This window comes from Oncorhynchus gorbuscha, linkage group LG03 (genome assembly GCF_021184085.1).
Source record: "Oncorhynchus gorbuscha isolate QuinsamMale2020 ecotype Even-year linkage group LG03, OgorEven_v1.0, whole genome shotgun sequence".
Taxonomy (NCBI): Eukaryota; Metazoa; Chordata; class Actinopteri; order Salmoniformes; family Salmonidae; genus Oncorhynchus; species Oncorhynchus gorbuscha.
This window is the reverse complement of record NC_060175.1, coordinates 78,116,287-78,129,459: the sequence shown is the minus strand read 5'-3', so window position 1 is coordinate 78,129,459 and position 13,173 is coordinate 78,116,287. Positions and strand designations below refer to the sequence as shown.

Below are 13,173 nucleotides of genomic sequence, written 5' to 3'. Positions count from 1 at the left end.
TCTTCCATGGCCTGTGTGCCCACTAGACATGTCACCCATTAAGCATGTTTGGGGTGCTCTGGATCGACGTGTACGACAGCATGTTCCAGTTCCCACCAATATCCAGCAACTTCGCACAGCCATTGAAGAGGAGTGGGACAACAGGACTCAACCAACAACCTCCGCTCTGCGTGAGGTGAATGGTGGTCACACCAGATAGTGATTGCTTTTCTGATCCACGCCCCTACCTTTTTTAAGGTACTGTATCTGTGACCAACAGATGCATATCTTCATTCCCAGTCATGTGAAATCCATAGATTAAGGCCTAATGAATTTATTTCAATTGACTGATTTCCTTAAATGAACCGTAACTCAGTAACGTCTTTGAAATTGTTGAATGTTAGATTTATATTTTTTTCAGTATAATACTATCAAGGCACAAGGCGAGACCCAGATGCAGACAGAGGAGGCAGATGGTTAGAGTCTGATATTTATTAACAATCCAAAAGGGGTAGGCAAGAGAATGTTTGTGGACAGGCAGAAGGCCAAAACCAGTTCAGAGTCCAGGATGTACAGAGTGGCAGGCAGGCTCAAGGTCAAGGCAGGCAGAATGGTAAGGCAGGCTGGAATGGAGTGCAGAAAACAGGCAAGGGTCAAAACCGGGAGGACTAGCTAAAGATAAATAGAAAGCAGGAGCACGGGAAAACATGCTGCTTGACTTGAAAACATGCAATACGAACCGGCACAGAGAGACAGGAAACTCAGGGATAAATACACTGGGGAAAATAAGAAACACCTGGAGGGGGTGGAGACAAACACAAGAAACAGGTGAAACAGATCAGGACGTGTACAATTATTGACACCCCTGTTTTCAGTACGTTTCAATACCTCACCTTGATAACACATACAATATACTGTAGCTCAGTATTTGAATTATGTTTCTTATACAGTCACTTTTGCTCATCTTTATCAAAGGTGTCAATCATTTTAGAACCCACTGTAGGTGTTGCACATGATGCTGTTGAACCATGAAAAGCATTGGTTTAAAATATAAAGTTGTAGGCACATAAGCTCTTGTGGCTACTGAAGTTGGTCTTTTAATTGGTATTTTGCTGGCTCAACATTACCAAGATTAGTAAGATATCCGTATATAATATGTCATATATAGGGTGGCAGGTATACTAGCGTTGGGCCAGTACCCGAAAGGTCGCTAGTTCAAATCGTTAGCCGACAAGGAGGAAATCTGTTAATGTGCCCTTGAGCAAGGCACTTGACCCAACTCTCTGAGGGCGTCTCAGGGGGAGTTGGGATATGCAAAAAAACACATTTCCAATTCACACTATGTGTATTAATGTACATTTGTACAAATTGAAATTGTGAAATTGAACAAATATATATTTGTCAATAAAAATGTAGGCACAAAGAGTGATTGTGTTAGGGATGCATGGCAGCCCTTCATCCACCACCAGCCGGTGGGCTGAGCCATATAAACTGTGGACAATCTTTCACCATCTAATTTGTGCTTAAAATATCAGTACATTTAAAGGTTGATGATTCCACTGACAATACTGTGGTGAAATGTTTTAAAAGCCTCTGCTCGTCTGTTGTGTAGACTGGAATAATCTCACTCGTTCTAAGGGCAGATTGAATTCTGTAATCTCTTTGGGATTTTTATAATTGAAAGTCTCTCGACTCTGCTGTGGTAAAATATAACATTACTCCACAGATTGTAACTGCCATCTTGCAGGAATAACCTTTTAATATGTCCCCAAGAGAATGAGCATGATATGCTCCAGATGCAATGTTGTTAGCTCGGTGCTTAATTATTGAATGGTGAAATAACTGTATTTAAGAAACTGTACAGGATGCAATTCACTTGTATTTTAGGAGCATCAGATTTCATATCTCTTCTTTGGTTCAGCCTCACAATTGCACATAATTTGCATATTTGTTTTCCAGTGTCTGTCTGACATTACAATCCATTTCACAAGTAGAACTGATTTCTATCTCTTGTTTTTAACAAACGCCTTCCGTCATTTCTATCAAGTCCCTTTCATAACATCCACACTTTCGCATCAAGGGAAAATTACATCCTTATTTAGTTTTATAGCAATCAGAGAGTGGGGACATGAACAGCTCTCACAGTTTTGGCCTGTCTAAAATATATCAGAGCTCTAGCTATCTGAATTTCAAACATACCATTTTTTATCATTTATCGCACAATGCTAGAGAACAATTGTAAAGAGTTTCTCAATGAACGTTTTTGATGTCATAGTGTACATTTCTCAAACTCAATTATGGACCTCAAAGGCAGTTCCACAGCATTTGTTGTAATCAGGGACAGATTTAGACTTGGGATGCCAGGTGGGTGCAGTTAATTGTCAGTTTGACCAGAAAACCAGCAGCCTCTTGACCTCATCGGGTAAGAGTTGAATATCCCTGCTGTAAAGTGTCTCAGTCTTGTAATATCATACTTATTTCTGAGTGCTCACTGCAAAATTGTGTGTTGCTCACTTTTTGAATAAGTAGAACATAGATTAATGAAGAGATGGGAACAGTATCATATCATATAAACTATTCAAAGCGGTATACCATAACATTTACATTTTAGGCTATGAAAGTGGTTTGAGTGGTACTTTCTACAGTAATATGACTCAATATTAAATAACTGTGAAGGACAAGCCATGACTGCTGGTTAATGCTCTCGTTCACATCACAACAAAAGTTACTCACATTCTCTTTTGATACAATCTCCTCTGATTCATTGCATTAAGTCACAAAATGCTAATTCACATCCAATTTCATGGACCTGAAAGCACTCAAAATAGCTTGAATTAGGCAATGAAAAAGCACACAGAGGTATGTCTTTGAAAGGCTTGACAATATAATCCAGGGGTTGCAGAACAGTTTGGTTTATCAGGCATGGCTGGCTTTAGTGTGTCCAGCTCATTTGCGTTTCACACTATGAGAATATTGACCGTTTGTTCCCACTTCACGGTGGTGTAGTAATATTATTAGGTGCTATAGGGAAATACTGCTCATATACAGATTTCACCTAGCTTCAGGGATTTTTTGTCAAATAAAATATTTATTTTAATACTCACTTTGAGAAAGTTTTATTTTAAATGTTAATACTTTTTGGAATTATACACTGTGTTCATTTAGTTCTTAAACCTCGTTAGTTCTGAAAACACAGGACATGTTGTTCGAAATTCCAACGTGCCAATAGTTGACTGTAAGCACGAACCTGACACTCGCTTTCATGTTGTCATAGGGAAAGATAACTTTGATGATAGCAATGACTTTCTTTAACAAAGTCATTTCAGTGGCGTCTTGAGATTTGGTTGTTTTCCAAATCCACCTAATCATGCCTCTCAAATGCTGAATACTTATGCACCTGATAAAACATAGAAACACATTCTTTTTTAAATTGGACTGCCTCAACAATCTAAGTGTCTAAATGTATGTTTACAGGTTAAAGGGGAATTCAAGAATATGGGAAATAAGAGAAACAGGCCTTTATAACAAAGTTATCCCATAGCCTTGAGGACATTCATTACTGTACCTGACCTCTTTATACTTTTAATAGATCAGTGGGCTCTGTAATTCCCAATTTAAACGGCTTCCTAAAGCAGAACTAATCACTCATGGTATTCAAGACCTAGAATCGATCTAGACGTGTTTCACATACATCTTGCTTAGGTGGGGCACAGATGTCCCTGAAGCATCACACAGACATGGTGACATAATTTCCCAATGTTATACAGACTTCTCAAATACATCTGTTAATTGAGGCCGTTTTCTCATTAAGTTCATGTATTCGTGGGGAAGTAGGTGTTACAGTACATTATTCTTCTTTCTATTTCCATTTCTCTTATCTTACAGATTCAAAATGGCATTAATTGGTTACTTTGGAAATATCTCATTTTGCTGAGTTTTAGAATCAGTATTAGGCTCTTTTAGAAAGAGCTTTGTCTACAATATTTGAGCAACAGACAGCAGCATGAGAAAGACGATTTAAGTCAAAACTGTAACTAGGCCACCCAAGAACATTCAACGTTATCTTTAAGCAAGTTCATATATTTGGTATTGTTTTTTTACATTATTGTCCTGCTGAAAGGGGAATTTTTCTCCCAGTGTCTGTTGGAAAGCAGACTGAATCAGGTAAATAGTGTTATTCTGTTTCTTTTTATCCTAAAAAAAAACTAGTCCACCCCAATGACAAGGATACCCATAAAATGATGAAGCCACCACCAAGCTTGAAAATATGAAAAGTGGTACTCAGTGATGTGTTGGATTTGCCCCAAAAAGAATGCTTTTCAGGACATTAAGTTAATTTCTTTGCCACATTTGTTGCAGATTTACTTTAGCGTCTTACTGCAAAAAAGGATGCATTATTCCTTCTTTTGTTCCTTCTTTTCCCTCTGTCATTGTGGATGCCCTTTCCAAACAATGCAGAGTTAAAATGTAAGAAAAATAGCAAATAAATAGCTAATAGTAGTCCACAATCATCTCCTTTGTCTTGCTAAGGTTGTTGTCCTAACATAATATTGAACCGCCTGCCTCTAGGCTGTCTCACTGTGATCAGGCCTACCGCCGTCGGAAAACTTAATGGTGTTTGAGTCGTAGGTGAACAGGGAGAACAGGAGAGGACTAAGCACACACCCCTCAGGGGCCCCTGAGTTGAGGGTCAGCGTGGCAGATATGCTGTTGCCTACCCTCACCAGCAAGGAGAACTATGGTATTGAATAGTGCGCTGCATTTACGTGTGTGTGTGTGTGTGTGTGTGTGTGTGTGTGTGTGTGTGTGTGTGTGTGTGTGTGTGTGTGTGTGTGTGTGCGTGCGTGCGTGCGTGCGTGCGTGCGTGCGTGCGTGCGTGCGTGCGTGCGTGCGTGCGTGCGTGCGTGCGTGCGTGCGTGCGTGCAATTATGGCATTATTGGTTACTTTGGTTTGCTATTTTGCAGTATAGGCTCTTAGAAATCTACATGAGCAACAACAGCAGAGAAAAGACAGACGTGGATTGTTGTCCTATTTCCCGAATAGGTTGTCAAGAAGTAAATGGTTGCCCTACACATGCTATTTCAATCTCATAGCCGTTTAATTGTTGCTGGAACGTGTGCAATGAGGAAGGTAATGAATGAAACACAGAAAGTGATAACAATACATAGTTTCAATTAAAATCACTCATGTGTGACTTATACTTGAGGAAGTGCTTTCCGCATGCTGGAGGTGCTTGGGATTGAACAGTTCTGTAAGTACACCGGAAGAAATGATTGTCTCACAAAGTTGTCCAAAGGTGTCGGATACTGCCATTTAACCCAATGAGGTAGATGCTCAATATATTAGATAGGAACTAGAATAATAAATTATATTACATTAATATAATACTATAGTACAATTTGTGTCCCAAAAGCTGAAATTGTAGTCCTAAGAATAATCAATGACTCACGGTTAAAAGGGAGTGATAGACAAAAATACATGACCTGTGTTTGGGGCTATATCATTTTGTATAAGGTCAAGTCACTGCATGGTGTTCCACACTACCAATGATAGATTAACTACTATGTCAATATTTGGTTAGATAATGGTTATAATGGCTATTGCCATTGCTTCATAAATTCAGTAGAATACTGCTTGATCATTTTGGCCTATTCCTTTTGTCTCTCTGAAACAGACTTGGAGAATTTCAAGACACAGAGTCGAAGTCCAGTGAGGGTTCGTGAGGGCCAAGGAGTGGTCCTACTCTGTGGCCCACCACCACACTCTGGAGGTAAGAAAGCCTTTGCGGAACACCTAATGACTGTGAAAGGACCAACTAAAAACTTGTTTATGTGGTACACTATTTCCATAAGTCATATGTAGGCCTACAATAAATAAATAAATATCATGGGTATTATTTGAATGCTGGTGGTAATGATGATCGGTTCTTGTTTGGCAATGATCAAATAAAAATATCCTTTATCAGTGAACTGTAGTCTAGAGGGCATGCGCCAAAACCAGATTGGGCAAGTATGCTATTTATTGCAACAGTTTTTGTAACAAAACCATTGGTAGAAAAAAAACTCTTGCTTTCTATTCGGTACATGGAAATGTAATGTTAAAAGTGCTTTGTATGTACACTACGTTATCACACACAACTTTTATCAACAAGTCAATTTGATGGAAACACAGCTCTGGTGGGAAAATGCACATATGCAGATTTTAGAATTGGATGGAAACTTAGGCAAGCAACTAACCAGTCACGGATGGGGGACTTGTAGAGAGAGATTACAAAATCCAGGCACAGCTGCTCTCTTTGCTCTTCAAGTGTTTGCAGTGCCAGGGTCTCCAGTGCATCGGTGTACCTCACATATGCAGTGCCCAGGATGATGCGGCAAGCACACTTTTGGATGTGCTCAAGCTGGTTTGAGAGGGATTGGGATAATGAGCTATTCCAAGCTGTGAAGTCAGAAAAAGCACCATCTTCTTATTTTAGTATTTACAATCTATGCACTTCTGGATCAATCAATACATTTTCGGACTGAATACAATTTACATTTCATGTCCTGAGGTTTCTTATGGCGTATTTTAACAGAATAAATGCATTCGTTATTTGTTATGGAATATTTATACTATTGAAATATCAACGGTCAAAATGTCAGCCATGGCCATTCTAGTAATTATAGAATTCCGGCGCACAGAGGGTTAACGATTAACTAGAAATAACTCAAGAAGGCTTCGGGATTTGAGTGTGGCCAAGACCCAAGATGCTATACAGAGTTAAAGAGAAATCACAGTGGCACATTTTTTTCAGAGCCTGTGCATTAGGGTCCTGCTTTGTCTGCACTCATGTCCCCTACTGCTCTCTGAGTGTCTATCTGGATGACTGTGTTCAGACCCAGACCTAATGCACCTGACCTCCTTTTCCTAATGGAACTAGACTTTTTAGATTTACTCAAGGATGTAATCCCTTGTTCTCCTGCACATCTGACAGAAATCAAGGTAGCAAGCTAGCTACACACATGGCTTGCAGATTTTGTCCTCTATAAAATCTTATATACAGTTGAAGTCGGACGTTTACATACACTTAGGTTGGAGTCATTAAAACTCGTTTTTCAACCACTCCACAAATTTCTTGTTAACAAACTATAGTTTTGTTAAGTCGGTCAGGACATCTACTTTGTGCATGACACAAGTAATTTTTCCAACAAATGTTTACAGACAGATTATTTCACTTATAATTCACTGTTTCACAATTCCAGTTGGTCAGAAGTTTACATTCACTAAGTTGACTGTGCCTTTAAACAGCTTGGAAAATTCCAGAAAATTATGTCATGGCTTTAGAAGCTTCTGATAGGCTAATTGACATAATTTGAGTCAATTGGAGGTGTACCTGTGGATGTATTTCAAGGCATACCTTCAAACTCAGTGCCTCTTTGCTTGACATCATGGGAAAAGCAAAAGAAATCAGCCAAGACCTCAGAAAAAATGTGTAGACCTCCACAAGTCTGGTTCATCCTTGGAAGCTATTTCAAATGCCTGAAAGTAACACGTTCATCTGTACAAACAATAGTACGCAAGTACACCATGGGACCACACAGCCGTCATACCGCTCTGGTAGGAGATGCGTTCTGTCTCCTTCCTTCGATGAACGTACTTTGGTGAGAAAAGTGCAAATCAATCCCAAAACAACAGCAATGGACCTTGTGAAGATGCTGGAGGAAACCGGTACAAAAGTATATTTATCCACAGTAAAAACTATTCCTATATCAACATAATCTTAAATGTCAGCAAGGAAGAAGCCACTGCTCCAAAACTGCCTGTCTCGCCCTGACCATAGTTTGCTTTGTATGTTTCTATGTTTCTATGTCTAGTTTGTCTGTTTCTGTGTTTGGCCTTATATGGTTCTCAATCAGAGGCAGGTGTTAGTTGTTGTCTCTGATTGGGAACCATATTTAGGTAGCCTGTTTTGTCATTGTGGGTTGTGGGTGATTGTCTATGTGCAGTGTTTGTGTCAGCACATTTCGTATATAGCTTCACGGTCATTGTTCATTTAATGTTTTGACCAGTTTACTTTGTTTTCGTCATCCATTAAAATGACGCATTCACACCACGCTGCGCTTTGGTGCACTTCTTACGAAGATCGTGACACTGCCATAAAAAAGCCAGAATACGGTTTACAACTGCACATGGGGACAAAGATCATACTTTTTGGAGAAACGTCCTCTGGTCTGATGAAACAGAAATAGAACTGTTTAGCCATAATGGCCATTGTTATGTTTGGAGGAAAAAAGGGGAGGCTTGCAAGCCGAAGACCACCATCCCAACCGTGAAGCACGGGGGTGGCAGTATCATGTTGTGGGGGTGCTTTGCTGCAGGAGGGACTGGTGCACTTCACAAAATAGATGGGATCATGTGGAAGGACAATTAGGTGGAAGCAGGAGTACACCTTGCGACTGTGCCAGCGTGCACTGCCACAAGAGTCACTAGTGCACAACAAGGACACTCCTGTCGGCCAAACCCTCCCCTAACCCGGACGACACTTGGTCAATTGTGTGCCACCCCATGGGTCTCTGTTGCGACAGAGCCTGGACTCAAACCCAGAATCTCTTGTGGCAGAGCTAGCACTGTGATGCAGTGCCTTAGACCACTGCACCACTCGGGAAGCATTCAAATAAAATAAACCCTACCTATTAAGAAAGTATACCAGTTTCATTTGAGGACCAGGATGTTGACAGCTGTTGGTATTGCCCTCAGGTAGCCTGTTTCTGGTCTCAAGTTCAGAAATGGCTGAAAATGCATAACATTGATCTAAAGTTGACCCTAGAACTAGAACTGTTGGGAGATCTGGAGAGACCGGGTCAGTCAATTACTAATATACTAATACTCTTAGTAAAAGTATTTATCTTCATCTCGCAACCTGTGGATTCATTTTGATTAGATACAGTGGTTGCTCCACTAAAAGTTTTGTGATTATACTGCGGGACTTAGAGGTAATTTGGTTTAGTACAGTACCCTGCGTCACCACTTCATTGCTCCAGACCAGCGACCTTTCGGTTATTGGCCGAACGCTCTAACTAACTAGGCTACCTGCTTTCATTAATAAAATCATTATAAAAAAACTGTTAGGTTCTAATTATCATAGTAAGAACTCGTCGGACACTATGAAAGCTTAAACCAAGTTAATTCGCCCATTGGGTCAATACAGCTGCATCAGACAGACATTTTTCACACAAGCACTGATATTTAACCCCTTCTCCTAGGCTGTCTCCTCCTACCATCTGAACAGCCAATGCATCGCTGTTGCTAGACAGAACCTTAGTGACATCTGTTCTTCCTCACTTCATCTGACCTGACCTCTACGCCAAAGTGCTCACTCCTCCCAAACTCAAGGCTGTCATGTTGATTGGTACCAGACTCTCATCTCCTCCCAGAGGATCCCTCCCATAGGATCCCTGATGGCTAACAATAACATATCCTGACATAATGTAAACGTTATACATTACCCTCTCTTCCTCAGTGACATGAATAAGTATATTTCATATTCTCAGAACCCGACAGTCCACCCTCTTGAACAATAGTTTCCTACTGTTCAACTTACATAATCTTGGAAATTACTTATAAATGAACAAACAATGATAACAACACGTGAACAAAAGATAAAACATGATTAACATTCACAGTGAGGTTTACAACCTCAGAGACGTATGGCCTCTGTCCTATAATCACACCATGAACACTCTTATTTCCATTTTTCATAGAACACTGATAATAACGTGTCCAGTGGATCTGTTGCCTTCTCCCAGTTCAACGTCCTCTTTCTGGTCCCTAAGAGGGTTATATCACACGACTTGGAAAGCAAAAATAAACACAAGACATAACGGCATTAATGTGTTAAGATATGCACAATGCATGAAAACCCTAATTTTGATAACATGACAATTCCCACTCTCTCTTCGCCCGACTATGCCTTCGGGATACGTTTCTGCTGAGTTTGGCAAAAATTAAAGCCATAAAAATCCTTCTCATCCTTCTGCCCAGTCTTCTCCGTCAGACCACAGGATCCAAGAGGTGTTCCCAAGCCATGACATTCTCACTTTGCTCCCCATCACCATCTTTGCCACCTGATGGGCATGTAACCTGATAGTCATGTCACCTGATAGGCAAGTGCGTATCCCTAATCAAGCTCACCCATTATGCAGCTGGACCTCACTTCACGTGAGAACTGCGAACCCACTGAGTAGAGACATGGCAATCTTTATCGCTGCAGGTGCTATAAGGAGTACTGTGTGTGGACCAGACCAGTGTTGTCCCAATACCCCCACCTGGTGTATCTTGATGTACACTCAATCTCCAGATTCTTACCTTGTCAGCCCGTGCACTCGGTTATCTCCTGCTCCTCATCTGCTGCTTTCACCTGAGGATATTCATTGGTTCATGGGTCATTTCCTGACAGCATAGATTCCCCCTTTATGCCCAAATCACTAATTTGTGACATTTGAATAACAGCCCCCGGTACCCCCATCGGTCTCCCAGTTACCAGCTACCAAGCCATGTGGCATGAGTCCTCATAAACGGATATCTCAACAATGCTGCTACTAAAGTAACCCCTGCTACTACTTACACTGCATATGACGCATACCTCAAACTCCCTCATTTGCGCCATATCCAATTCTATGCTGTTACCATAGCCTCCTTTAATTACTGTCCCTACAGTGACTGCAGTGAGTAAATACTGCATGGAGTCTGTCAAGTGTTCACCGGCTGTTAGAAATCTTGCCTACTTGCTTGCCTACGGAGCTGTGAGGGGAACGGCACCTCAGTACCTCCAGGCTCTGATCAGGCCCTACACCCAAATAAGGGCACTGCGTTCATCCACCTCTGGCCTGCTGCCTCCCTACCACTTACCAGCTAGTCAAAACTCCTCTGGCTCCCCAATGGTGGAACAAACTCCCTGTCAATCACCACCTTCCGGAGACACCTGACTTTGAATACCAGATAGGATAAAGTAATCCTTCTCACCCCCTCCCCCCTTAAAATATTTAGATACTATTGTAAAGTGGTTGTTCCACTGGATGTCTGAATCAATTTGTAAGTCGCTCTGGATAAGAGCGTCTGCTAAATGACTTAAATGTAAATGTAAATGTAAATCGGGAAAGAGATTAATGGGTTGGAAAAATATTCAACCTAACAAAACTCTGAGTATCAGGTTTCTTGAAAGTCTACCATAGTGTCTGAAATGCCAACACTATCGCTTCTACTCTCACCATGATCTGGGTATGTGTAACGTTCAATTTAACATAATAGTCCCTATATTGTGCACAGTTAGCTGTCCTCCCTCTCTTATGAGCTATTTCCTGTCGGAAGTTTACATACACCTTAGCCAACTACATTTTTACTCAGTTTTTTTAACAATTCCTAACATTTAATCCTAGTATAAATTCCCTGTAATAGGTCAGATAGGATCACCGCTTTATTTTAAGAATGTGAAATGTCAGAATAAAAGTAGAGAGAATTATTTATTTCAGCTTTGATTTCTTTCATCACATTCGAAGTGGGTCAGAAGTGTACATACACTCAATTAGTATTTGGTAGCATTGCCTTTACATTGTTTAACTTGGGTCAAACGTTTCGGGTAGCCTTTCACAACTTTCACAAGCTTCCCACAGTAAGTTGGGTGAATTTTGGCCCATTCCTCCTGACAGAGCTGGTGTAACTGAGTTAGGTTTGTAGGCCTCCTTGCTTGCACACTCTTTTTCAGTTCTGCCCACAAATTGTCTATAGGATTGAGGTCAGGGCTTTGTGATTGCCACTCCAATACCTTGACTTTGTTGTCCTTAAGCCATTTTGCCACAACTTTGGAAATATGCTTGGGGACATTGTTTATTTGGAAGACCCATTTGCGACCAAGCTTTAACTTCCTGACTGATGTCTTGAGATGTTGCTTCAATATATCCACCTAATTGTCCTATTCATGATGCCGTCTATTTTGTGAAGTGCACCAGTCCCTCCTGCAGCAAAGCACCCCCACAACATGATGCTGCCACCCCCGTGCTTCATGGTTGGGATGGTGTTCTTCGGCTTGCAAGCCTCCCCCTTTTCCTTCCAACATATCGATGGTCATTATGGCCAAACAGTTGTATTCTTGTTTCATCAGAACAGAGGACGTTTCTTCAAAAAGTAGCTTAGATGAAATAAGGTGCCCAGAGTAAACTGCCTGCAACTCTGTCCCAAATGCTAATGTATGCATATTATTAGTAGTATTGGATAGAAAACACTCTGGATAGAAAACAAACTGTTTGCATGATGTCTGTGAGTATAACATAACTCATATGGCAGGTGAAACCTGAGACAAATCCAAACAAGAAGTGGGAAATCTGAGGTTTGTAGTTTCATTTAAGTGATTGCCTATCCAATATGCTGTGTCTATGGGGCCAAATTGCACTTCCCAAGGCTTCCAGCAGATGTCAAAAGTTGTTTGAGGCTTCTATTGTGGAAGGGTGTCGAATAAGAGCTGTTTCAAAAAGTGGACTAGGCTGAGGCCAATCAGTTGTTTACTGCGTGGTCACACGGGCGCGCCGTCCCTTTTTCCTCTGTAATGAATACGCTATTGTCCTGTTGGAATATTATTGAAGATGTATTATATAAAGACCCTAAGGAGTGATTTTAAACATCGTTTGACATGTTTCTACAAACTGTAATGGAACTATTTAGACTTTTCGTCTGGATTTTGCGCTCGCGCATTGTGCCTTTGAACGAGTGAACAAAATGGAGGTATTTGGACATAAATATGGATGTAATCGAACAAAACAAACATTTTGTAACGTCGTTCTTCGTTTGTCGAAAGAAAGTTGGACCGAAATGCAGTGTGGTGGTTACTCATAACTTTAATGAAAAAAGCGACACATAAAATAACTATACAAATACAAAACAACAAACGGAACGTGTAACCTAATTACAGCCTATCTGGTGAAACTACACAGAGACAGGAACAATCACCCACGAAATACACAGTGAAACCCAGGCTACCTAAATACGGTTCCCCATCAGAGACAACAAGAATCACCTGACTCTGATTGAGAACCGCCTCAGGCAGCCAAGCCTATACTAGACACACCCCTAATCAACCACAATCCCAATGCCTACAAAAACCCCAATACGACAATACAATAAACCCATGTCACACCCTGGCCTGAACAAATAATACTAAGACC

At 40.8% G+C, this 13,173-nt stretch overlaps 1 protein-coding gene across 1 annotated transcript in view; it reads left to right on the top strand.

Moving 5' to 3' along the window:
• Nucleotides 1-10,087, top strand: part of LOC124017645 (contactin-3-like) — a 59,679-nt gene extending 49,592 nt beyond the window's left edge. The window contains exons 5-6 of the mRNA XM_046332909.1: nt 5,655-5,750; nt 10,014-10,087. Coding sequence (XP_046188865.1) covers nt 5,655-5,750; nt 10,014-10,087 — 170 coding nt within the window. The remainder of the gene's footprint in view (nt 1-5,654; nt 5,751-10,013) is intronic.
• The last annotated feature ends 3,086 nt before the right edge of the window (nt 10,088-13,173 follow it).